Source organism: Miniopterus natalensis, chromosome 2 (genome assembly GCF_054644295.1).
Source record: "Miniopterus natalensis isolate mMinNat1 chromosome 2, mMinNat1.hap1, whole genome shotgun sequence".
Taxonomy (NCBI): domain Eukaryota; kingdom Metazoa; phylum Chordata; class Mammalia; order Chiroptera; family Miniopteridae; genus Miniopterus; species Miniopterus natalensis.
The window spans coordinates 27,549,348-27,574,705 of NC_142082.1; the positions used below are offsets into that span (position 1 = coordinate 27,549,348).

General features: G+C 50.2%; 1 protein-coding gene across 1 annotated transcript in view; it reads right to left on the reverse strand.

Annotated features, from left to right (window-relative positions):
• Positions 1–4,332: 4,332 nt before the first annotated feature.
• Positions 4,333–25,358, reverse strand: part of COL4A2 (collagen type IV alpha 2 chain) — a 191,826-nt gene continuing 170,800 nt past the window's right edge. The window contains exons 32-48 of the mRNA XM_087814230.1: positions 24,676–24,819; positions 22,933–23,055; positions 22,407–22,588; positions 19,745–19,808; positions 19,486–19,560; positions 17,424–17,531; positions 16,555–16,662; positions 15,278–15,349; positions 14,697–14,822; positions 12,366–12,482; positions 11,744–11,905; positions 11,532–11,630; positions 10,851–10,997; positions 10,383–10,499; positions 8,904–9,095; positions 7,421–7,707; positions 4,333–5,412 (exon numbers count right to left, since the gene is read on the reverse strand). Of these exons, the coding sequence (XP_087670356.1) occupies positions 5,155–5,412; positions 7,421–7,707; positions 8,904–9,095; positions 10,383–10,499; positions 10,851–10,997; positions 11,532–11,630; positions 11,744–11,905; positions 12,366–12,482; positions 14,697–14,822; positions 15,278–15,349; positions 16,555–16,662; positions 17,424–17,531; positions 19,486–19,560; positions 19,745–19,808; positions 22,407–22,588; positions 22,933–23,055; positions 24,676–24,819 (2,381 nt within the window). The 3' untranslated portion in view covers positions 4,333–5,154. The remainder of the gene's footprint in view (positions 5,413–7,420; positions 7,708–8,903; positions 9,096–10,382; positions 10,500–10,850; positions 10,998–11,531; positions 11,631–11,743; positions 11,906–12,365; positions 12,483–14,696; positions 14,823–15,277; positions 15,350–16,554; positions 16,663–17,423; positions 17,532–19,485; positions 19,561–19,744; positions 19,809–22,406; positions 22,589–22,932; positions 23,056–24,675; positions 24,820–25,358) is intronic.

Consider the following 25,358-nt stretch of genomic DNA (forward strand, 5'->3'; position numbering starts at 1 on the left):
GCTAGGGCTTCATATGGATTATGGGGGGACACAAGCATTCAGCCCATAACAGAAAGCAAAATGAGGCAGAATGCTAGTGAGAAAACAATATTTTGTGAGTAGGGGTTTTTTTTGTGGGGGGTGTTCAGTAATTCTTTTGAGTGCCTGTGATCTCTGTTTCTGGGTCCTTCCAGGCTGCCTCCTCTGCTCCTGTGCGGTGCACCTTCTCCAGGTGAGTGAGCCTGATCTGGAAGGTGAAATGTGGCCACAGCCTCCGTGTGTGACTGGAGCTCCTAAGTTAAGGTGCCCTGTTTCTACAGATGACCTCAAGGTCTCATACTTCATTTTCACAACTGTAGCCGGTTGAAAAGTGAAAATGGATCAGTTTGACTGATTCATTACTTTTCATCGATTTGGTTTAATTTGCCATTGTGTGGGCAGAAGTTGTATTAATTTTCTGTAAAGTGCATCTTTGTAGTGACACAACTAGCAAACGCTACCCAGGGAGACCCAGGAGCTTGTCTTTGAACAACATATATGGAGGGAAAAAGTGTCCTATGAAATTACTTCATGCTTGAAGGCACGGCTGGCTGAACGCATTCTCAAGGACCTTTCCTCCTGAATGTTCTTTGATTCTCTTGCCCATCTGCTCTGAGCACCCCCAGCAAGTGTCCCTGACCGGGGAATTGCCCAGGGATGGAACATGCCCCATGAATGGCACTTAAGCATTTCACCCTTTATTGTTGCCCTAAAAGTAGGCTTCGCTCTGGGCTCTGTTCCAAGTGGACTTCAAATGCCAGCCTGGGCTCTCTCTCATTAGGGGGCTTGGTCCTCAGATCCAAGTCTGCTCATGGATTTCTGACCGTGACCTCATGTGGGTCTCACTTCCAATCAGGAAACCAGGTCAGTTCTGGGAAAGCTTCAGGCCGCTCAGCTGTGTGAGCCAACCGGTGGAGATGGAGGGGATTTCTCTGCTGGATGTGGCTTGAGCTGTTGCCCTCGAACATTCAACGCGGCTGCCCTAGGGCTGGGAGGGCACGGACAGCCCTGGGTTAACCTGCTGTGCTGAACTTGGAGTCACTGCTGCAGATTTTCACCTGAGGCTCTGAGGTGTCCTCATAAAACCCTTCTCAACAGTATCTCCCCGTTGGATGTTTCCTGGTGCCCTTGAGGCATCGTACCTGGCGGAGGCATCAGGGAAGTTCTGGGTTGGGTATGTTGTAACCTGGGTGGTGTAAGCCATGGTTTTCCCTTTTCCCAGGCTGTTAGGTTGGTTTCTTAAAAGTACAATTTTGTCCTTTCTGAACCTGATATCCTGATTTAAACAGCGCTGCCTGCTGTGCCAGGAAAATCCACTCACACAAATGTCTGGTAACCATGATACCTCCAGCATACAGTTTCCCTGTTAACAGAGGTGAGCCCGGGCTCAAAGCCAGTGACGTGGGTCAGAGAGATGGTTTTTGTCTACCAGAGAGAAGGGGAAATGAAAGCAACTTGTGCCTCCACCTCCATGCTCTGGGGTGATCCTGATTATGCAGAGTCATACTACGGATGACAACTACGGTTTGACCCTTGAACAGCGTGGAGTTAGGGCCACTGAGCCCCACGCAGTCAAATATTTGCATGTAACTTTTGACTCCCCCTAACTTAACCATTAATGGCCTTCTGTTGCCCAGAAGTCTTACCAATAACACAAAGAGCCGATGAACACATATTCTGTATGTTACATGTATTATATACTCTATTCTTACGATAAAGTCAGCTAGAGAAAAGAAAGTGTTACCAAGAAAATTGTAAGGGAGAGAAAATGCATTTACAGTGTTGTACATACTTATTGAAAAGACCCCGTGGTGAAGCGGACCCGCACAATTCAAACCTGTGTTCTTCAGAGGTCAACTGTAAGTGCTTTGAGGAAGGCAAGGCCTTGGGACCTAAGACCCTGTGTCTGAGAGCCAGTGCGTGGAGTGTTTGGAGGCAAATCTGCTCCACCTGTGGCTGGGGAGTTCCAGATTATACTTTATGTAACTTGACCCAGTGGACCTCGTGGCTTCATGGCCCTCCTATCTGCCCCCATTATGTCACCCCACCCTATTCCCTGAGTACTTTCTGTGCCCTGAAGTGGTCTCTGATCTTCCCCCTTCTCGAATCTGGACCCTTTGGACCTGGGTGGAGCTGAAGTGGGTGGAGCTGCTGGGCCTGCAGTGTTGACCCTGGACATGAGTGTGCTGCTGACCCGGTCTCCCTGTGGGCCTGTTCTGAAAGCTGCTGGACTGAGGGTGTCCCTTTGCAGGACCTTCAGAGCAAGTGACTGCTTAGTCTGTAAGTGTCTGTGTTGTTCCCTGTTCTCCGCTCCCTTGGATTGGCCTAGAACTCACGGGTACCTCCCTCAGGAGGAGGGTGTGGAAGGCACCTTTTTTGAGGCTGTGAGCCCTGAAACCCAGAGCAAGGAAAGTTGTGTCTAAGGCTAGAATCCACCAGTGGCTGGAAAGGGCCACACATCAGGTCTCACCCAAGTCCAGCCCCTTCCAGGTTAGGGTAGCCTAGAGCCTGACTTGGCTTCAAATGCCTCATTCCGTTTGCTGCTGTGTTGTTTTGTAAGGCCAGTTTGGTTGTCTAGTCCTCTAACCAGCAGATACCCACTGCCCAAGACAAGAGGAGCCATCCCTCATTTTATCCCCTCTTCCAGTTGTTTCCATTGGAAAAAGCCATGCAGACCTAGAAGCTGTCTCTTGGGGGCTAGTCTGACAGGCCCAGGGCTGCTAGCTTCTCCATGAGGTGAGCAGGGCAGGTCCTGCCTACCCCCCTATGCCCTCATCCAGGGGCTGGCTGCCTTGGGAAGGGTCACCATCACCTCCAGGATACACAGTGTGTGTCTCCAGGGGCACTTCCCAATGTCCTTGGCCTCACCCTCTGGAGGCCTCACTCACCCCTTCACTTCCTTGTGTGGCAGAGCAGCTGGACCCTGACCCCATATGATGAAATGGCCTCTTGGGAAATGGCTGCAGTTTTATAGCCAGTTTATGCCGTTACATGACCCACAGTTTCTGGGCCTGCCTCCACCCCCACTGCCTTATGTTCTTGACCTTGGCCATGGAAGGGAGCTCTGTGAGTCAGCCCTGTTCTGCAAGTGTCCCCTAAGAGTCAGTCTGCAGGTAGGGAGGGTGTCAGGAGCTACTGGGGTGTATGTCTCTCTAGGGAGAATGCTGGTGCCCTGCCCTTTGTGGCTCGGCATCTGACTCTGAAGTGTGGACCACACAGAGGCACCAAATCTAAACCAAGTTGAGCAGGAATCTTTAGGACAGTGACCACCTTTCTGTCTGCTCCTTTGATTGTGGGGATTGGAGTCTAGAATTAACAGCTGCCTCCATAAGCTTTGCGGAGCATCTTTCAGGTCCTGGCCTCAGCCTCTTGACCCATTTTTTTGTTACAGCTGTTGCTATGGAAACCAGCTGTGTACAGGTGTAGCTGTCTTGCATCAGCTTCATATGGTTTTCCACCCCGCCCCGGGGGATGCTGCAGGAGCCCACATGTAAGTGCTGATGGTCTTGGGCCACCCCTGACCACTGGGAGTCAGAACTAGAGAATGCAAAGGTCCCTTCCCAGCCTGGGCAGGGCGATCCGAGGCTGCTTCTGTGGCCTTCCTAAGTGGGTCCTTAGCAAGATAAAGCCCTAAATCACCAAGGGCAGAAGCCCCCTTAGTAAGGTGCCCTCCTTCCTGGCTTCACTCTGCTTAGGTCCCACTCCATTCCCTGGAATCATGTCCCCAAATAACATTCCTGTGCAGAGTCCCTGTCTCGGTCAGCTTCTGGGGGAATGGCAAGCCGAGATGGCTGCTCACCTATGTCAAATAACATTATCAGGTGGAATACTTATTTCATTAGGTCAAAATTATTCTTAGAAAAAGTTTAATATGAGATTGAATTTTAAAGGGTAAAAATAAATCCTGTGAGTTGGGTTCCCAAGGGTCAGCTGGGTTCCAGAAAAAAAACAAAGCCAGAAATATATCTTGAATACTTTCTTGGAAATACTGAGATTTGACTTGGGAGGTCAGGTTGGAATGAACTGAATGACTTTGGAAGTCCCTTTGTGAAGTACCCATCCCCCTAATTCCCACGTGTGATGGTTGGGGTGCTTTCTGCAAAAATGAATGCATTATAAACACAAAGACAGTACCCTGAGAATGCAATGACAATACCAGAGACTTGGGTTCCAGTCTAACGAAACTCAAGAGAATAGCTCCAGGGCCCAGATGCAGTGTGTGTGTGGGGTGGGTGGGTGGGATGGACCTATGCAGTCAGCAAATTTTGTGCTCTATAGACTTCAGAAAACTAAGGCAATCAACAACTAGGGGTATAAAAAAGTTCAAAACCAAATTTTATTTGATAGTCATTATAGAGGACATTGAACTTAGTCATGGGAGTACAATTTACCACAAAAAAAAAGAGGGTCAATCTCCAGAGTGGCCTGGGGGCGGTGGAAACATCACTTCTGACTGTATGGAGTTGGCTGTCAAATAGCCTAGCTGACAACAGACAGTTAGAAGGTCTTCGTTTCTATGTGACTTTTGCCAAACCCAATGGTGTGTGACTGTCTTCTTGGCCTTGAGGGGGTTAGGATAATTCGCATCAACTGTATTTGGGAGAAGATCCTGCTGTCATAGTGCTGTTGGCTTAGAGGGCAGTGTCGGCCCATCTCCAGGAGACCCTCAGGTGGGAGCAGTGGCAATGAGTTCAGGAGCCCTCGGGCTGTATGGCTTCATTTGTCTATAGCACCCCATTAAGTGAGTTAAATGAGTAGATTGCGTGCGAGGTTTGAAAGTGCGGTGACTACAGAGGTACATATTAAGAAGTTAATTACATACACTTAGCTCATAATAGTCTAGTGTGGCCTGACAGGGAGTGCTGGGGCCAACAGTCTTCCATTTTGGGGGGTCACGGTGTCCCAGAGGAGGGCTGCACTCTGCAGGGTGGAGATAGTGGTGAGCACCTATGAATGGATGACAAGTGGCTATTTGGTATAAGTGCTGGTGCTGAATTCCTTCGGTGGCCTCTCTGTTTTGTTTTTGCAGAAAAAACTGAAATGAATTTTTGGGGTCAGCACCTGAGGTAATAAGTTAAGAATAAGCACCAACGTGGCCCCAGGGGTGCACCTGCGCGAAGCGCGGCCGGGGCGGCGTCACAGGTTCTTCATGCACACCTGGCAGCGGCTGATGTGGGTCCGGATGAGCCCCGCCTTGAGCGTGTCGGCGGACGGCGAGCCCTGGAAGCTCTGCTCGGGGATGGTGGTGAGCCAGAAGCTGTACTTGTTGGCAAAGTAGTGGCAGGTCCCACGGCCTCCGTTGCACTCGATGAAAGGCGTGGCTCGGAAGTCCTCCAGACAGCTGCCTGGCGACACTAGCGACTGGCCGCCACCTTCGTCGCCTGCGGCTGTGTGCTGTGGAGAAGGAGAGGGACAGGGCTGTGAGCATGCTCCCCGGGGCAGCCCCGGGTAGGCTACAAGTGACGCGCTTTTCTCCTAACTGCACGACAGCCGTGAACATCTATTTATGTCAACACAGAGCACCTGCACGTGCTCTTTACTGCTAGGGGCTTAGCTAGCGAAATAAATCCGGGCAGGTGTGCGGAAGGCAGAGCCGGGTAGCAGGCACGCTGCGGGGGAGGGTGCGTGGACATAAATGGACAGTCCTGATTGTTATGAAGTGACAACTAGAACAAAAGCAAAAGCAGGTTATAATTGGTGGATACAACCGACTACATTTGGGGGCAAAAATATCATCTCCCCATTCATCCATTCAAAGAATGAAGCATTTGCCTGGCAGAAGAGATACCAAAATGTTAGCTTTTGTTTTAAAGGGAAAATAAAATCAAGATGTGGTTCAGCATCTGAGGTTAAGTTAAAAACAAGCACCCCCACTCCCAAAGTGACCCCTCCCTGCCCCTCCTCTGCTAACCTTCATGAAGATGGAGGGAGTATGTCAGTGGTTTTCATTAGTTTTCTTTTTAGAAAATCTCTACTTGCTGATTTTCCAACAACGAACATCTACTAGTCATGTAATTAATTTTTTTTTTCAATCAGAGGGTTGTTAATTAAGCAATTAGTCACTGGAGATGATCCAGCAGCTGCCGGCTGGGAATTTCCTTTGCCACTTTCAAGTTCTGCTTTCTTTGTTTCACAAACATCTTTAGCTCCTATGAAAGTGCGTGGTAGGCTCCCGATCGCAAAGCTAATCTATAAGAGTGTCGTTTGGCTTGTCAAGCAAGCTTTGAGTGGGGAGTGGGTTGTCAGAACCTGCTAATTTAGAACAGGAATCTCTCAGCCTCAGTTTGCACGAACAAAAGAGGCTGTCCTGTGATGTATATGGGCAAGGACCAGCAAAAAACAAAAACCTTTTAAAAGTTTTCTGCTCACAAAATGCAGAAGCCTTACCAACCCAGAGCTACTGCATTCTTGTTTATTGTAAATAGGCCGAGAGAAGCAGGCATATCTTCACGAGGCGTCTCAGGCCCCACTCTGGTCTGAGAGAGCTGAGGCCATGCCTGGGAGCTGCCCAGTAGGCCCTGGAAAGGGCTCCCCAAGGGAGACTCCTGAGGCTGTTGGGACGGGGTCAGGAGGAAGCACCGGGTTGGGAGCCTCAGAGCTGGGACCAGCCTGGCTGAGTAAGGGCTCTGAGTTTCTGTGAATCCATTTATATATTATATCATTAATATAATTTATGAAATATTTAATGTCACCATGGCTAGAGTTATGATGGAGTTATGATAGTCACAATCAATAAAAATGAAATAGAAGATCTACTACCCCCACTGGACTTTCCTTTCTCCCTACAGTGGTGGAGTGAGCGGTAATTGTAAGGGATGCTACCATGGTGTAGTCGCTTCTCTTAATGTTAAGCTAAACGTAAGCTGGCCAGGACAGAGTTCTCTATACCCAAAGGTGACCTGACAGTGATATTCCAGGATTTGCCTCATCAGCACACATATATCTGCTTTAAAACCAACCAGTTACTGGATGTTTCTTGAGGGCACTTTAGGTTCTAGATAGATACTACATAGGGTACTTCAGATTCTAGATAGAAGTCTTCCCTGTGTTTAGCCTTAGGATAAACTGGTAGAGTTTTACTTTTAGTGTTCTGCTTAGGAAGACGGATGACGAGCCAAATTTATTCTAATTAAAAAAGCTTGGTGGCAAATTAACGGGTCCCTTCTGGGCAGGGTCGGCCCCAGGCCAAGGCATGTGGCTCAGTTAACAAAGTGCAGGCAAAAGTGCAGGCTACACTCAGGCTCTCACTCCCGCCCTGGGCAGTGCGCGGCCTGCAGAACTGCCCTGTCTGGTTACTTTTGGCAGCTGTTCTTGCGGCATCCCCAGCCAGGGTGTGGTTGGGGAGAGGAACTCGCTTTCCACCTGGTTCCACAGCTGAGCGAGAGCTGCAAGCACCACCTACCATGAGGAAGGAATATCCTATCCACAAACTCCGCCACCCGGCGGGGCAGTGGGGGATGGAGACGTCCTGACTGTGGACAGCGATGGCGACGGCCGGGGCCTCGCACACGGAGCAGCGGCTGATGTAGGGCTTGATTTCGTCTTCGGTCACAGGCATCATAGGCAGCGGGGCCGTGGTGGAGAGCCAGTAGGACTTGTCATTGCGGCTGGCGTAGTAGCAGACGTCCCCAGGGTTGCAGTACAGGAAGGGCATGGTGCTGAACCGAGCCAGGCAGGAGCCCGCCAGCCCTGCAAAAGGAGGTCACCGTGGAGTGTGGCCGGGAAGAGGCTCCTCCAGGCCCGGCTGGGCTCGGAGGTCCCGTGTCAGGGACCTGCCCCAGTGCCCATTTGGAGGGGCTCAGCTGCACACTGAGGGACTGAGCCAATTTCCAATTTTTGGGGGGAAACAGACTATACTGGCGTTTCAGCCCTGCCCTTCTAGAAGGTCTCACACACACCTCTGGGCCAAGCTGGGTCAGCGGGGAGTGGTATCTTTACAAATAGTACTTCGAGTGAGGCCACTGTTGGGGGTCTTAAAGCACCCACTGAAGAAACCCCCGATAGCATCTGAGATGAGCGTCTGGCTCACCACACCCCACAGCACCCTCCCAGAAGAAACACTGGTCACTTCCATGTGCAGATAACTCTATTGCTTCTGGGTAAAAAAATCAACTTTCCTTATGGCCAGAGTAATTACTCAGTTGAGCAGGGTTCCCTTTTCCCACTGACTGCTCACACGTGTAGAACCAAACGGTGCTCCACCTTTAGCAAGCCTGTCAAGCACTGTGGATGCCTTCTTGGCCTGGTCCCGCTCTCAGGCCCTTTTTCTTGTTTCCTTTGCCCCAGTTTCAAAAACAATTATTTCGGAGGTAGATCATACAGAGGGGAATGTGCAGACATCGTCAGGATTCAGTGGGACAGGTTTCCTCAACCACTGTCCCCACCACAGACACCACAGACTGAGGCACCCTCCCCCCATGCCCCTGCTTTTAATGTGCGCTTGCTCCATTTTCTGTGTGCTTTTAAGTCATTTTAATTCCTTTGGCAACCAGGCTTACTTGAATAAATCCGAGCACACCCATCCACATATCCATTCTCCTGGGGGTTCTATGTGACTTCCAGGCCCCCACGGCCCCAGCCTGACTGTTTACAGAACTTGGGGCAAAAAGCAAGAAGGAGGTAAGGCAGCTGGTGGCTCCAGGCAGAGAGGAGCCAGCACAAGGCTGGGCCTCAAGGGAGCCCATAGAGGCGGGTCTCCGTGGTCCTGACCTGAGGGCATCAAAGGCCATTTTAATCTTTTCTAAAGCCCCAGAGACGTGAATGGGACCAGAGCCTTCAATCAGGAGAAGCTCATCCGCCTTAGAGGACTCATGAACCTCACTGTGGCCATTCGATCCTGACCACCTCCAGCTGAGGGGCCTCGGGGCCCGGCGGGTGGTACGCACCCAGGTCCTGGTTGTGGGCTTTCTCCTGGCCTTCAAAGTACAGCAGGCTGTATCCACTCCAGAGTTTGTTCATGCCCACGGGGCACATGGGCTCCTGGTCTGTCTGGCTGTGCTTCACCAGCAGGTAGCCGATGCCGACGCTGCGGCCAGGCATGCCAGGCAGGCCGGGGGTCCCCGGGCGGCCTGGCTCCCCTAGGGTCCGAAAGAAAGGAGCCACTTATCAGCTGCAATGTAGACCTTAGCCCACAGCCCACAGCCCACAGCCCGCGGCCGACACCACGTGGTAACATGTACAGCAGTCGCTTGGCTTTCTTCCGAGGCTGAGGTGTCAGTGCCTCTGCCCTTGAAGACCGGAGCCTCCCGGGGAGGACCTGACCTACGTTCCATGTTCAGGAAGCATGGGGTGCTGACAGTGAGGGTACTGAACAAGGGCACAGGCTCAGTCGGCCCCGCTAGCTTTCCCCTCAGGGTGCTCAGCAAGAACTAGAACAGCTGGCAGGGTCCCCAGATGTATCAACCTGCATTCTCCATCCCTTAACCAACTGGCCTCTATCCCAAGCGGCAGGCCTCCCTTTCCTGGATGCTTAGGGAGAGGCGGCTCATCCTGGGGTTAGAAATATCCACTCAGGGCCGGATTCTCCCCTCAGGGCACAGAAGGATGTCTGCTCTGCCTTCACCAGGACAACCCTTCAAGCGTTTGAAATCAGCTGTCCCGATCGTGCCTCCCATGACCCTTCCCCTGCAAGGACATTTTCGTACCTTGTTGCTTTCTCACTAGGAAACCCCTCCGCCCTGCGCTGTCTCAGTCTCCTAGCCTGGATGGCTGCTACCTGCCCATGTGTGTTTCAGATGTGCGTCCCCCATGCTACACAATCTGGCCGCGGGTGAGTCCATCCGGAGGGCAGTAGATCGCTGTTTCCCGAGACCTGGGAGCTGACAGTGCAGTCTCATACCATAATGAGCACAGGTGGGTGACAAATCCCAAGAATTTTTTTTTGCATGACTTGCTATTATTTCTAGCCTAGCTCATTCTGCACATGTACAAATAATTTTAAGAAATCAATAATACAAGACTTTACAATGGCTCCTGTTAATGTAATTGTTTTTTAGCTCACTGTCTCAGGCCTTCAGATCTTCACAAATCTTGTCTCTCAGGTGTGCCAATTGCTTCCTTTTCTGAGGCACCTGCACATGTCTCAGAGGAAGGAAAGAAGCCAGCCTGTCCTGGAGATTCTGTGCCAGGTGTTCTGCTAGGCTCAGGTGCTCTGCTAGGTGCAGGTGTTATGGGGTGCATCCAGGACCAAGGCTGCAGTGAGGGTCCTGGGAGCTGAGCTGGGGTGTCAGAGAGGAAGGGGTGCAGCCTCTTATCTCTGCTCCTCTCAGCACTTGTTTATTCATTTCCTCCTTGCATACCACAGTCCATCTGTCAGACCCCGGCAGACCCCAGCCCACCGCCTCCTTTCATCGTCCATCACTCACCTTCCTGGCCAACTGGTCCCTGGTGTCCCATGGGCCCCTGGTCTCCTCGGAATCCAGGAATGGCAGACACACCGCCTCTTCCCTGGGGCCCTGCCTTCCCAGGAGCTCCGCGGAAACCTGCACAGTCATGGAAAAGGTGTGAGTGCCACAGAAAGAGTGACACTAGTGCTTGAAAAATGCTTTTGGTGCCCCGCCGGTATGGCTCAGCTCTTGGATCCAGGAGATCGGGGTTTGATTCCCAGTCGGGGCACATGCCCGGGTTGCGGGCTCGATCCCCAGTCAGGGGCATGCAGGAGGCAGCTGATCAATGACTCTCATCACTGATCTCTCTCTCCATCTCCCTTCCTCTCTCTGAAACCAATAAAGACATATTTTTTTAAAAAAATGCTTTTGGCAAGAAACAAAAGTGGAAACAAAGCAAATAAGACAAGGAGCCTTTCCCTGGTAGCCCTACAATAAGGCTCCTACCTGGTTCTCCTGGGGGACCCTGGGGTCCCATCTCTCCCTGTGCCCCAGGGGGGCCTCTCCTTCCCTGTGGACCCACTGGCCCGGTCTGGATGGTAATCTTCTGGGGGATTCCTACAATCCCTGGGGATCCCACAGGACCGGGGGTACCTGGAAAGGGAAAAGGAAGGCCAGTTGACACAGGAGGACCACTCACTTTCTTGTTCTGATTGCTTTTTAAAAAAAAATTATCTTTATTGTTGAAAGTATTGCAGATGTCTCCTTTTCTCCCTATCGACTCCTTCCACCCCACACCTGTACCCCCAGGCCTTCACCGCTATTGTCTGTGTTCATGGATTATGCATATATGCATATCATTTCTTTTCTATCCCATTGCTTTACTCGTTGAAACCAATCTTGGAGCTCTGAAGAACAATCTTGCTTCCTAGAGATGAAGGGGGTTAACAATGACTCATCTGAGAGGCCGTCAGTACCTGCCCCCCAAGGATTACTTTCATGCACCCGCGGGAGTGCCTGCAGACCCCACCTTGCTTTCCTCTTTGCACTTTAGGGTTTGGGCCAAAGGACAAAGACTGGCTTTAGAGTTGTCCCCATGCCCAGAGGGGCAGGGGTAGTTCTGAAGCCCACTCCTGGGGGCAGCCGATCTAAGACGGTGGCTCCGCAGGCATGTTAGCTGCCACTTACCCGGGAACCCTCGTTCTCCTTTGGGTCCCTTAGGGCCTCGGTCGCCCACACTTCCGGTGACTCCTATGTTTCCCATGAATCCTTGCTCACCTCTTGGCCCTTGGAGACAAGGAGGACATTCAGGACACATGCCTGGGCAGGGGCTCTAGTTATCTTTGACCACTGCTACCAGCCTCCCCCAGGACATGACACCTTCGTGTGGGCACAGTTACCTTTTTCCCCAGGGGGACCGAACACACCAGGCCGGCCTTGGGGCCCAGGGTCCCCAACCCATCCTTTGGTCCCTGGGTTTCCTGGAGCTCCTGGGTGCCCCTCATCACCTTTGCTTCCAGGAATAGCAGCAGGCCCAGGTGGCCCCGGGGGGCCTGGATAACCTGTCAACATTAGTCACAAGAGAGGAGAGGTTAAACGGGAGGAAGGTGTCACAATGGTCTGGGGGAGCCCAGGAAGATGGACAGAAAGCCATCTGTTTAGTCTCTGGCAAGTTTATAACACTGGGTGACTTTTTCTTTTTATTGTGGTAAAATATAAGTGACACAAATTTATCATTTTAACCATTTTAAGTGCACAGTTCAGTGGTATCAAGTCCATTCACACTGTTGTACAATTATCACCACCATCCACCTCAGAGCTTTTTCATTGTCCCAAACTGAAACTCTGTCCCCATGAAGCACTAACTCCCTTCCCCCCTCCCCCAGCCCCGGCAACCCCCAATCTTCTTTCCTGTCTCTACGAACTGGACTCTTCTGAGGACCTCATATGGGTGGAAGCGCAGTGTTTGTCCTGTGTGAGCCCTGAGAGATTCCAACGCCCAGAAGTGTGAGCCCTGCTTACCTTTTAGGCCAAATATCCCGGCCGCCCCTTGGTCGCCAGGTAACCCAGAGATGTTGGAAGGGGGTGTGAAGCCTGGGAACCCCTGCAGTCCTGGACTCCCAGCTGGGCCTCGTTCTCCTTAGGAGGGAAACAGAAGTTGTTTTTAGTGTCAGCATCCAACTTTTTCATCTGTTGTTTCCCCTCCATGCTATCACCTGTCCAGGGGCACAGCCACCAAGGACAGGCAGTGATGGGCGGTGCCCTGAGGCCAGGGAATGTCGAACACAGCTCTTGGGGGTGGGGACAGGGAGGTAGCGGTCTTGTGTCCCCCACTTCCACCAGCCCCATCAGCTGCCAAGAGGGCCCCTCGGACCCACCTCCACTGGGATCTCATTCTCACACGGAGGCTACCTGCTCAGAGACTGCGTCACTGTGCCCCACTGATGTGGCTACTTGTGTATGACACCTCGGGCCGCCCTGACGGCATCTTGAGAGGTGAGGTCTGTTGGTTCTGCTGGCACTTGTGATGGGACAGAAGTCTCCAGTACTGGCAAGATGAGGCTCTGAGCCACACCGATATTTTTAATTCTCCCTGTGGCTATTCTTCAGTATCTTGGGTCCCAGCTATGGCAAGTGGCAAGATAAATGGCCAACAGGGAAGGAGACTAGTTTCTCCCCTAATTGCCATACGAGTATTTGTTTTCCCTTAAGGTCTGGGGACTCAGAGGTTAGTACGAGAACTCTGCAAAAAAATCAGAATGTCACAGTTTCCAGGGACCATTATCTCTACCATAGAGGGAAGAGTGAGTTGGGACAACACAGTGAAAATCTGTGAGATAGCGGTGCCTGTGTCCCCCACGTGGCTTCATGACGAATCGCTATTCATCAGCAACATGAAGAGACTTTCACATTGGGAGGTTCTGGTGCCTAGAACAGGGGGACAGGCGCTGTTCAGGCAACTTCCGAGTGTTACGAAGAAGCACGTGCCAGAAGGTGTTGCCTCGGTCTCACTAATTACAGGCAATATGCTAGTGCGTTTACTAGACTGAGGGGATTAACCAGCCACTATCTGTAGTTGGATATAAAATAACACCAGGTGAGCTGCTTCTAACTATTGTCACAAAGAAACCAAAACAGATGGTGAGCAGCAGTGACTAACAGCAAAACTCTTGAGTTAGAAGATCCAGATTGGCCAGGCTCCCACGAAAACATAATGCGCTCAACTAACTGCAGTGAGTGGGCCGCTGTTAATGAGGACATGGAAGGAGCAGGAGTTAGTTTGCTGCAATCAGGGCCAAAATAACTCCATTTTCTCTGTGGTCCTCATGAATCTTCCTAAGTATTGAAATAAAAGCCCTGCCCAATGGAGGTTCAATGAAAGGCCGTTTTGCAAAACTCATAATCAAATCATGACCTGAAGTTCAAACATCACTGCAGAAATAATTGCGGCTGCAAATTCGAGCTTCTGAAACTCATGCAGGGACTCCACAGATTGGCATTATTTCCCTATTCTTAGAGAAGAGTGAGAGTCCTGACCAGCCATCTGTGAATGTCACCACTGAAAGTCACCATTCCTTATCCCCAGCGGCCTGGTGGGCAGAGGAAAGGGTCTGCTCTGGCCTGAAGGACCACTCAGGAGCCACCAGGTCACTGGGCTATGGTGACTTTCATGTGGGATGAGGGCTTTGTAAGGGGACAACAGCTTTAAAAAAGAGACCCTATGCTTCAGGGTCATTTGAGAGCCCGAGATATGTCTGAGGTCCCCTTGATGGAGTGCAGGCAGCTACACAGTATGTTCAAAGGGTTCTGAGAAACTAATGCTGCACAGGTGAACATGTCATAGGACAATTTCAGGATATCCTGGAGCACACATAGCTTTTCAGTAGAGGTCAAAGACAGTTACCTTATAGTTTCACAGTATTGACTTTGAACCAATATTGAGCACTTACCCTGTGCCAGGCATTTAGCCGACATATACACAAAGGAATGAAAGAGAGCTAGTTTCTGCTCATGTGTACTCTGTCTCTTGTCAGTTGCAGAGCCTGAACAGTATGTTCTGTGAATCAGATGCTAATACATGCTGTGTGATACAGAGTACGATGTTGTGATGTTTTGTAAGTGCTGTCTGTGGGCCAGAATTGCACACGCCATGTGGAATTGAGGTCTCTCACTTCCCTGTTCCTCCCAGGCTGGGTCTCATCTCCATCTTCGAGGGACTCTTTTCCTAACTCCATTCACGGGGCAGATGGGTGAACTGACAAGCATGACTTCATATCTCTCCCACTCTGGCTGCCCAGCAAAGCACTGGGTTCTGGATATGCAGATGGAAATGCTGGACGTGTCTGGCCTCACCTGGAACTCCTCGCTCCCCTTTTTGTCCTGGGGCTCCGCTAGGGCCTGGAAGGATGTTGGCCTCTCCTGGCTCACCCGTTTCCCCAGCAGGACCTGGGAAACCTGGGTCTCCATGGATGTCTGCACCTGTGGCAGGGTTAAACAGCGACGACGTCAGCATCTTCAACCACGCAAGGTTAATTTTCACAAATGAAAGAACAGTAATGCTCTTTGGTGAGACTCAAATATAGGCAACCAGAAGGCAGCTGGGCAATTTCAGTTTGCTATGTGGCCTCAGTGTCCCACAATCTGAGACTGGTATATCACTGCTATGAATGAACTATCTCGCCAAAATTCTTATGTTGAAGGCCTAGTTTCCAGTGTGATGGTTTTTGGAGGTGGAACCCTGGGGAGGTGGTCTGCAGAACCACAGGGACCCTGAGTCCACACGGCGTCAGGGTGATCAGTCTTCATGGAGCAGTTCTGCTCTCTGAACACCTCCCAACATATCCTGTATCCTACATGGCCCTCCCAGACCCTGCCCCCTCCCTGCCATGCTGGGCATGGCTTTGTGGCCTAGTGGCTGCAACTGCCATGGGTACCTGGGGATCCTGGGAAGCCTTTGGTGCCTGGCAAGCCGTGTAATCCACCGATGCCTCGGATGCCCGGTGAACCTGTGTGGGTTTCACTCATGGTTATTTCAGAGCCAAAAAGAAACCCTTAAAATAATTCATCTGATATGATAGGGTTACCCATCCAATTTATTCAAAACCCCCGCGAACAGTTCAGCATATAGTCTGACATGTAAATTAATCACTTCTATGTCACCTGAGAGAACCAGTAACTTAAAGATTGATTTCCTAAAATCTTTACAGACTTTTTCGAGTCGGGCGGGAACTGGGAAGTGGTGTATTCCATTTCTCTTCTTGGAGCTTGAGTGCCTATACATGTTTGATTTGTAAAAACTGCCTGGGACGAATCCTGGCATTAGTTCTGTTCTCTCTGGATTCTCGAGGACAAACATTTCTAAAGTAGGACATGGGACACAGGTGGCAATTCTCCCTGTGATGTGAACAGTGAGTGTGGAGGTGGTGGGTCATCCTTAATTCTGAGCAATAGAGCAGCTGAGGGCTTGTCCCCCACCAGGGGCCTGTCCAGCCACTGAGGGCCTGTCCCTGACATGGGCCTGTCCAGCCACTCATGGTCTGTCCCTGAGCAGGGGCCTGTCCAGGTCAGACTGCCTAACTCTCTAAGTCCTGCCAAGGGCTCCACCAGACCTCAGTCAGTGGGAAGCTGGGAAGCCTGTAGAGGAACAAATTGGTGTCTGTCCCCCTGGTCCCTCCTCTGTGCTGCCCATATGCTGACTGAGGGGTGGGCACTGAGGCTTCCTGGGCAGTTTTCATTTATCATCCTAGGGAGCGAAGCACTTCTCTGCAGATTGGTGTGTCTATCTTTTCCCAGATGTGTTTTGTGTGGACAGTAAACTGCGAACGCCGCTGCCTTTTATCTCACACATTCTTACAGAAAAGAGCGTGGAGAGAGCTTAACCTGGTTAATAGTGCCTCTCCTCAACTGGCGAATCTGTTTTGTTTTTTTAAAAATGTTTTTATTGATTTTATTGATTTCAGAGAGAGGAAGGGAGAGGGGGAGAGAGAGAGAGATAGAAACATCAATAATGAGAGAGTCATTGATCGACTGCTTCTGCATGCCCCCTACTGGGGGTTGAGCTGGAAACCTGGGCATGTACCCTGACTTGGAATCGAACCGCAATCACCTGGATCCTACGCTGATGCTCAACCTCTGAGCCACGCCTGTTGGGCTGGCAAATCTGTTTGTGACTCATTGTGCGCTGTGTCTGTGAAAGGAGGGACTGTCTTACCTGGTGAGCCTGGAGTACCTGGCCAGCCATAATCTCCTTTGGTGCCCGGCACTCCGGCCCGGCCAGGGTCTCCTTGTGGCCCCCGCTGGCCTGTCAGTCCTGGAAAGCCTGGGGGAGGGGAGAGAAATACATAAATCGGACATAGGAACCCTGAAGACCTTGGGAGAGGCCTGCCTCCCAGCCTCCAGGTCCTGCCTGCATGGGGAGGACGGGGTGCTTTTCGGGAAAGGACCAGCTTCCCTTCAGGCAGGGAATGCAAGTGGCTTTGGACCCCACATTCAAGTTCAGTGGAGTTAGCTCAGCCTTTCCAAAGAGAGAACAGCTGGTGTTTTCTTATTTCCATCCTATCATCCAAATAGAAGTTTGGAGAGAACCCACAACACAAACTCTTGAGGATGGGCCTGTCAGAATCACAGGTCCTGGGCAGAAGCAAACAAAACAAAAGCAGCAATAAACCAAAAAACCATGAAACTAGTTCACTGTTTGCTTTGTCATTAACTTGGGGTCCCCAAAGGAATTTCTGCATATGCAAATTCATGAAAGAGATCCTGTAACAAGAACTTAGTCTGTGCTCATGGAGAGACAGACACTGGGCCACACAAACCCGCCCCCCACAGCCAGGTTGGTTGTTCCCGCGTGTCTGGCGCTAAGGCAGAGCGAGGTGAACCGGCAGGTGAACCGTGCAAGAGCAAGCTTCCTAGGGTGAAGTGCGAAACTAGCAGATAACTCCTTGGTGAAACTGGCCTTTGTTGATGGGGTCTTGGAGATTGGGAGGCTCAGCTGTACTCTGCCCCACCGGCGCTGCACCTTCAAGCCATACCCAGGGGAGTGCATGTGCTGCAGGAAGACTGTGTGACTACAAGAGTTACCTGTTTGCCCTGAAAGTCCGGGAGGGCCTTGGGCTCCAGCTATGCCTGTTATCCCGGGGAAGCCGATGTCACCTTCTGTTCCTTTCTCTCCAAAGTACCCCTTTAGACCTGTAACCACAGATTTGCTGCTTGGAACAAATCATCAACATGCATCACACTGGGGCTTAACGCTTGCAGGGTTCAAGGGGACACAAGTTAGAGGACGCTGCCTTACCACACTCGGTACTTCTGTTGTGAAGGGGGGTGAGTATCTAAACATGTTCTGTCATCAACTAGTATTTTACCTAATTCTTCCCTCTGAGCCTGAGATCAGCAGCTCCCAAGCTGGCACCCAGTGGTCCCCACATTCTGATATTCATACCCGTATGCAGTCCCCTCCCACACTGAAGGGCTGAATTGTGTCACCACCAGGATACCGTGGAAATCACGGTGTGTCACTTCAAGCTTAGGACATAAAGTTCATCTTTCCACTTTGTCACCTCTCTTGGATCACCTGCTCTGGAGGAAGCCACTGCCATGTTGTGAGGACACTCAAGCAGCCTTGACAGAGGCCCTTGTGTCGAGGAACTGAGGCCTCCCACCAGGAGCCGTGTGAGAGGGCCATCTCGGAGGAGGGTTCTCCAGCCTTCAGATGGCGCAGCCCTGCCGATGTCACGACTGGAATCTCATGACAGACCCCATGTCAGAACCACCCTGTTCCCAAATTCCTGACCCTCAGAAAATATATGAGATAATACTTGCTTGTTGGTGTTCTAAGCCACTGCATTTTGGGTACCTTGTTAAGCATCAATAGATAACTAATCAGAGCGGTTTTTAATGTGTGATGTGCCATGGAAATCTGGGGAATTTGTTAAACATGCAGATGTTTGAGCTTCTCCCAGAGGTGACTTAGTAGGTCTGGGGTAAGGATGAGTGGAAGACTCCCAAGGATGGCTGATTAAACCACCACTGCCCCTCTAGCCCTGTGATACAGTCTCCTGGCAATGGACAGAGTGGGAGGGTCTATTTCCTGGGCCCACAGTTTAACTAAAACCTAAACCCTCAAGGGTAACTTCTCTTTCCTGACACATTTTCAGTTGCAAAATGAGGTCATCATTAGTGACATGTGGCAAAGATGGTCTCACATTTCTGCCAAGATAAACCAAATTGCCAAAGCAATTATTTAGGACAGGAGATTTAGCCAGCCAAGAGCCAGAAGGCTCAGCAGCCCAGGGTACCCTGTGACTGAAAGGAGAGCCATCGGGAAACCAAATTATAGATCCACAGAGTCCAGAGAGGCTTGTAGATGAGGCTGCCTATTCCTGAGTGGTAGTCCTCTGATCCCATGGTAGACTGAATACCCCTTTCCAATCTGGAGCTCTTTCTAGATAAAAAACCAGCTCAGGATCCTCCCTACTGGCCAATCACATGAACAGACTCTTTGCCCCAACCAGGGCTATCCCTAGAAAGACTTGGGGCTCCAGGCAGCTTAAGCAGTGTGAGGTCCCCCAAGATAAAATCTCCAGAAGAAGGCATCATACTATCAAATGTCCCTTGGGATATGATTATAGGCAGGAATTTTGACCTTGAACTTCAGGGATGCTCAGAGAAGAGTGACCTCACATGAGGCCCCCCAATGTACTCAGGGTCAGGGGCTGCCCATACTCAAGAGATGGGCCGAACTCCCACTGACCTTTCTTCTAGACCTTTCACTGTTTACAAGAAGCTCCAGTCACTGTATCATTTGTTTTATGCTCTATAATGTGTCCCCGGAGCCAGGCTCTGCTTCTTTTTCATGAGTCTCATTTTACGGGCCACATAAAATGTTGATTTTATGAGTGTTGATTCTGGCGATTTTCCCTTTCAGGGAGAGGCAGAGAAACTTTATCTCTGGCTTTAATTTAATTAAGAATTTCAGAGTATCTCTTGTACACTGGGCTTGAAGACCTCAAACCATTCCCTCTAACATGATCCACAGTGCTTACCACATAGTGATAGATTAGGCAAGCTAGCTTCTAGGTGACAACACAGAGAGGGGTCAGGGATGCTGATGAGAGGAAGAGATGGAAAAAGACTTAGGTACCTGGTGTTCCAATGGTGCCCTGTTCCCCCTTCTGGCCTGGGCTTCCGGGTAAATTTATAGTGTCTCCAATATCACCTGTTAGGTGCAGAAAAGTTGATTGAGAACAGGTGGTTAATTTTGTAACTTCTGCTGCACTACATTCTTAATAAGAATACTTTGCTTCAAGATAACTAATGGTTCTGTGGATCTGACACAACACATCTCCCAAGAATGCTCTGGATCGTGGATGTCCCATTTTCACTGCCTGAGCGACACTCACCAAAATCACCCGTGGGGCCACTCTCGCCATAAAGACCTGCTGTCCCCGGAGCACCCTTGTCACCCTAGAGCCAAAGACAAAACCATCTTAAAAGTCTGTTCATAAAATAAGTTTGTAATTTTGAAGGTTAGTGTAGTCAACTATTTGGTATGCTCAAAACACTCAAGGTTTGTGATGTCATTTTTTCCCCTTTAAATACGTCTTTATTGATTTCAGAGAGAGAAAGGGAGAGAAAGAGAAACACCAATGAGAGAGAGTCATTGATCGGCTGCCTCCTGCAGGCCCCCACTGGGGATCGAGCCCGCAACTCGGGCATGTGCCCTGACTGGGAATCGAACTAAGATCACCTGGATCCCAGGTCGATGCTCAACCACTGAGCAACTCTGGCCGGGTGATGTCATCATTTTGTAGAAAACTCCTAATGTTTTTTCCAGTGCAATTAATTAGGTGGCTTGCTTACTCCGCCTTATTAAATGTAAAGTAGTAAAAATGAAACAAGCTTGGCAGCTTTATTGAAATCAGTAACCGCTGATGCAGATCGTGGTCACGATGGTGGCAAGAACAGCCACGGCTGACGGCAGCCTCATCCTCTGCCACGCGTTCCACAGGTGAGCAGGTTGGGTCCCATCGCAAGAACTTTTTTTTTTTAAATCCTCACCTGAGGATATGTTTTTATTGATTTTGTTAGAGAGAGAGAAACATGGATCAGTTGCCTGCCTCCCGGACGTGCCCCCGACGTGTCTGGGGGTGGAAACCTGAAACCTTGGTATGTACTCTGGTGGGAAACAGAATCCGCAAACTTTTGGTGCAGGGGATGACTCGCCAACCAACTGAGCCACCCGGGAAGGGCATCAAGAGCTTTTTAATCCTCACAACAACCCTATGAAGTAGATGCTATAGACAGATGAGGAAACTGAGGCACGAAGAGGTTAGTATTATGATCAATGTCACTCAGCTATTAAGCAGCAGCACTGGGATACTGATCTGGGCTGCGAGATTCTCAGACTTGCTCTGTATTACATGGCTGTGCACGTCCACCTGTGGCTAGAGTGAGACTTCTCCTGAACGATGTTTGTTGTTAATCATAAGATTGGAATGATGTGTTACTCTGTGACTCAAAAGAAACCATGGTTTTTCTCTTTGAAGTGTCTCCACCTCACAGGGAGGGTGGGAGTTCTGGTCTACCTTGCTCCCACTGGTTTCTACTTTAGCATCAACCTGGGACTTCAGGAATGCCCTTTCCTAGCATGGCTTACCTTACATCTCTTAAATTATTAATGAAGCCCCATTTTGCGGGAGGAGTGGGAAGATGTACCGGAGGCTGAACCCTTGCTTAGACAACACTCTTTTCTTTCCTAAAGCTTGCTTTATACTTACATACAGCACAGTGCATTCATCTTAGATGCTCAATGAATTCTTACGCATGTGACACCCAGATAAAGACATAGAACATTCAGTACTCTAGAAAGTTCCCTGGTGCCCTTTCCTACTAATAATCCTGCCTCTCTTCTGACTTGCCTCCATCAAATAGTCTTGTCATAAAAATGGAATCGTATCATATGCACTTCCTGTTTCTGGCTTATTTCGTTCAATATAAAGTCTGTGAGATTCATTAGTGTTTTTGCGTTTGTCAATAATTCTCATTTTACTCCTGCGCACTAGCCCACTGTCTGAACGTACCATGTTTATTTATTCTGTTCCCTGTGGGTGTTTCGCAGTTTTTGACCCTCATGAACATAGCTGCTGGGAACGTGGTCAGACGCGTTCTTCCGTAGATATATGCCTCTTACTTTTTTAAATTGACCTGACTTAGCTGCTCACAAGACTGGAATAAGATCCTCTCAGGTACAGATTTTGGGGGTGATGGAAGGAAGATACCTGAAGAATTCTGAGGACTCCATGTATACCAGGGTGGGCTGGACAGAGGCCAAGCCAGGGCCTGTCCCTAAAGGTTTGCTAGAGTGGCTAGAACTTCTGATCTCCCCCGCATGTGGTGCTCACTGTCAATGCCAGAAACGAGTCGGTCGTGTGCCGAGGACTGTGCACAATACCTTTTAAGTGTACAAGGATGGAAAGAGCATTCCGTGCAATAGTCTACGGAGAGCCACGCTGTGCCACGCTGCACATATCATCTATCCTGCGCTCACTAAAGCCGCAAGGTAGCTACTGCCTGCATTTTATAGGTGAGGCCACAGGTGTGGAGAGATGACACCACTGATACCATTAAAACATGGTGCCTGGCAGAAGGCAAATGCTCAAAAGACATGTAGAGTGAAGAAATGAGTAAACGGGGGGCCAGGTGTCCCCCACGCTGCGATCCGGTAATGGGCCTTTAGTCCTGATGTCACGTATGTGCTCGAGTTTAGAGCTCAGATCTCTAGAAATCCAAGTTTTGTTCTCTAGGTTCCCATGAGAAAATGCAGACACCGCGCTCCATCCAACAGAAGCCCACGCAAGGACAGCAGTGGCATGGGCGGCACTCTGATCACACCTGGTGCTGGCATGAGCACAGCATTTCCTGCGCTGACCCAGGGACCCAACACAGCCCGGGCTCTAACTCCAAACCTGTGCCTTGACCTCAGGTGCTGGCCATGGCACTCTAGTCAACAAGCGAGGGGAGGGGAAATGACAATAAAATGTGGAATAAAAGGTACCCACTTACCCTACTTCCTACGAAGCCTGGAAACCCTGTAATTCCAGGGGAACCTGGCACACCAGGGAATCCTGGCAAACCGGGCATGCCGGGAACTCCGATGTCTCCTTTGACTCCTTTGATGTAGCCGGGCCTCCCAGGCAACCCAGGGACGCCTGACAGCCCAGGGATCCCCGGCATTCCTGGAACACCTGCAGGGAGACCCCTGAGTGTAATGCCCTGTGAGGACGCGGCACCTGCCCTCCCCAAGGGTTCAACTTTGCTGTTCCCCAGTGCTGCAAATCTTAAAATGGGAAGGCAAGGCTAATCAGGCCTCAAAGAACCCCCTGGGAGCCCATGCTAGGAGATGTCAGGGTGTCAAAAGGGCTGGAACACAGTGAAGGTTGGTGTGGGCACAGGGGTGTCTCTGGTGCAGAAGCTGTTCCCCTTCCACACTGGGAGAGGCAGGGGTAGGTACCGGGCTGGGCGGGGAGGGATGGGACCCCACAGGTTTGACAGCTCAGAGGTCAGACTGGGCCTTTCGATGAGACATCACCTTTTACACCCAGGTCGCCCTTCAACCCCATAGGTCCTTCTTCTCCTTTCTCCCCTTTAATCAACGGCATTCCTGGCTCGATCAAAGGAGGTGGTCCTGGGGGTCCTGGTTCCCCTCGGTTTCCTGGAAGGGAACAGAATGCAGTCATTTCACTTTACCCCTAGACCGGGTGTAAAAACACAGGTGGAGCAGGACTCAGCTGCTGCTGTTCTTCAAAACCTGAGCCCCAAGAGGCTCTAAGCAGAGGGACCACATGTGTCCCCTGATCCAGAAGCCTGTGGGCTGGGGGTGAGGGGCTCTGAGAGACACATACCTGTCTTCTCCCTTCCCCAACCCCTTCTCTACAGTAGAGGTGTGGGCACAGAGCACATCGGGATGGAAGGAGCTGTGCCACCAGGACAACACAAGGATGAGTGTGGCAGGGTGTCACAGAATGTGAGGGAGAGTTATTTATTTGCACTCTGATGAGACAGCGATCAACCTTGGCCACAAGTAGTAAGTATCAAATGAGGAAGGACTCCAGCTCCATCCCCTTCCTGCAGGCACCAGCTGAGCCTCAGGATTCACAACGGGTCAGCCAGACCTGGGGCGGTCACAGTAATACGAGGGTGGGGTGCTGCCAGGGAACTTACAAGGAGTTCATAAACTGGTCAGGGGGCTTGGGAGGCTGTGGACAAGTCGGAGAATTGTGCTATAAGGTCCAGGCTGAGAATGTTCCAGAATCTGTGTTCACTGGGAGGGCAGCTGGTAAGTGAGAGTCAGCTGAGTGGAAAGAATTTAGTTCCATTCACTGAACATTTATTGAGTTTGTAGCCCTGGGCTAGAAACGGAGGGGAACAAAAGCACTGTAAATTGTTCTAGTCCTTGGAGAGCTTGCTGTCCAGTGGAGGGCCAGGCACTCCCACAGTTCACTTCCTGCCAAGGACGCTGGAGGGAATGGTGTAGTGGAGCTGGAAAGAAAATGGTGCAGAATCCAAGTGTAACTTCATTTTAAATTTAATTGTAAAATATCAGTTTTTGCTCAGTGGCCTGTAAACCCTAAATTAAAATGAAGATTAATTGAAATTTTAAGTATGAGTAGAAAGCTTGGAAAATGTAGTGCCCTAGACTGTAATTTCTATTTTTCTAAGAATCTGTATAAGTTTTAACTCTTTGAAGAGTAATTACATTTCTAAAAAACAGCTTTACTGAGATATAATTTGCATAGCATACAATTCACTCATTTAAAGAGAATAATTCAGTGGTTTTTAATGTACTTACAGTTGTGCAACCATCACCATCACCTAACTTCAGAACATTTTTATCACTCCAGAAAGTAATCCTGCGCCCATTAAAAGCCAATTCCTAACTCTTCCCTAACCCTAGTTTTTATTAGTTTGTGTATTTATTTTTAATCTACACCTGAGGATATTTTTTCCACTGCTTTTCAGAGATAGTGGAAGGGAGAGAGAAACATCGATGCGAGAGAGACACATCGATTGGCTGCCTCCAGCATGCACCCCAAGTGGGGCCGGGGATCAAGCCTGCAATCAAAGTACGTGCCCTTGCTGGGATTAGAACCCGAGACCCTTCAGTCTGTGGGCTTATGCTCTAACCACTAGAGCCAAACCAGCTAGGGCTGTTTATGTCTTTTAAACAGTGTCTAGCTTTTTGGGTTTCTAAAAGATTCATCTGAGCAGTGTTATGCCCCCATGAAAGTGAGAGTGAACCCTGTGGGAAAGACCTTAAGAGAAGTAGGCGTACCTTTTCCACCTGGCATACCAGCCAGACCCTTTTGCCCTGGAACTCCAAACAATCCAGGTTCTCCTTTGTGTCCTGGAACCCCAGGTCTTCCTTGGGGCCCAATCATGCCTTGGAAACCATCCATCCCCGGTGAACCTCTAAGACCTGCAGAGTGAACAGGAAAAGTCCTGGGTTAGGCATGGATAAATGCACAATATTTCGGTTTCACTCATCTGCGACATTCCCACAGAGTAACTCATGTGAGAATAGGCTAAGATTCTTAACCTAAACCAGGGATTTGCAGGATACCATTGCCCAAGGGCTTGTCTGCTGACCTACGTCCAGACTGAGGGGCACAGAACCTGCTCGTCTTCTGTCTGGCCACTGGGGAGGAAACGTACACAAATGAACAGCAGTCAGCCAGAAGGACATGAGGAAAACTGGGAGGTCTCCTAGGCTTGTGGGCCCAGCGAGAAGAGGTGTGAAGGGGCACCAGAAGTTAATGTGTGTTGATGCCACTCCCAGCATGGAGATCTGGCAGAGAACCACTGGGGAGTAAGACCACTGTGTCTCCAGCAATGGTCAAAAGCCTTAGGGCTCCACTTCTAGATGAGTCAGCCTGTTTGTGTGAAAATAAACCTATGCTGGGGACCAAGCATAGTCCTTTATTTCAGTTTCTGTTCACCAGCTAGCCTCTGGGTCTG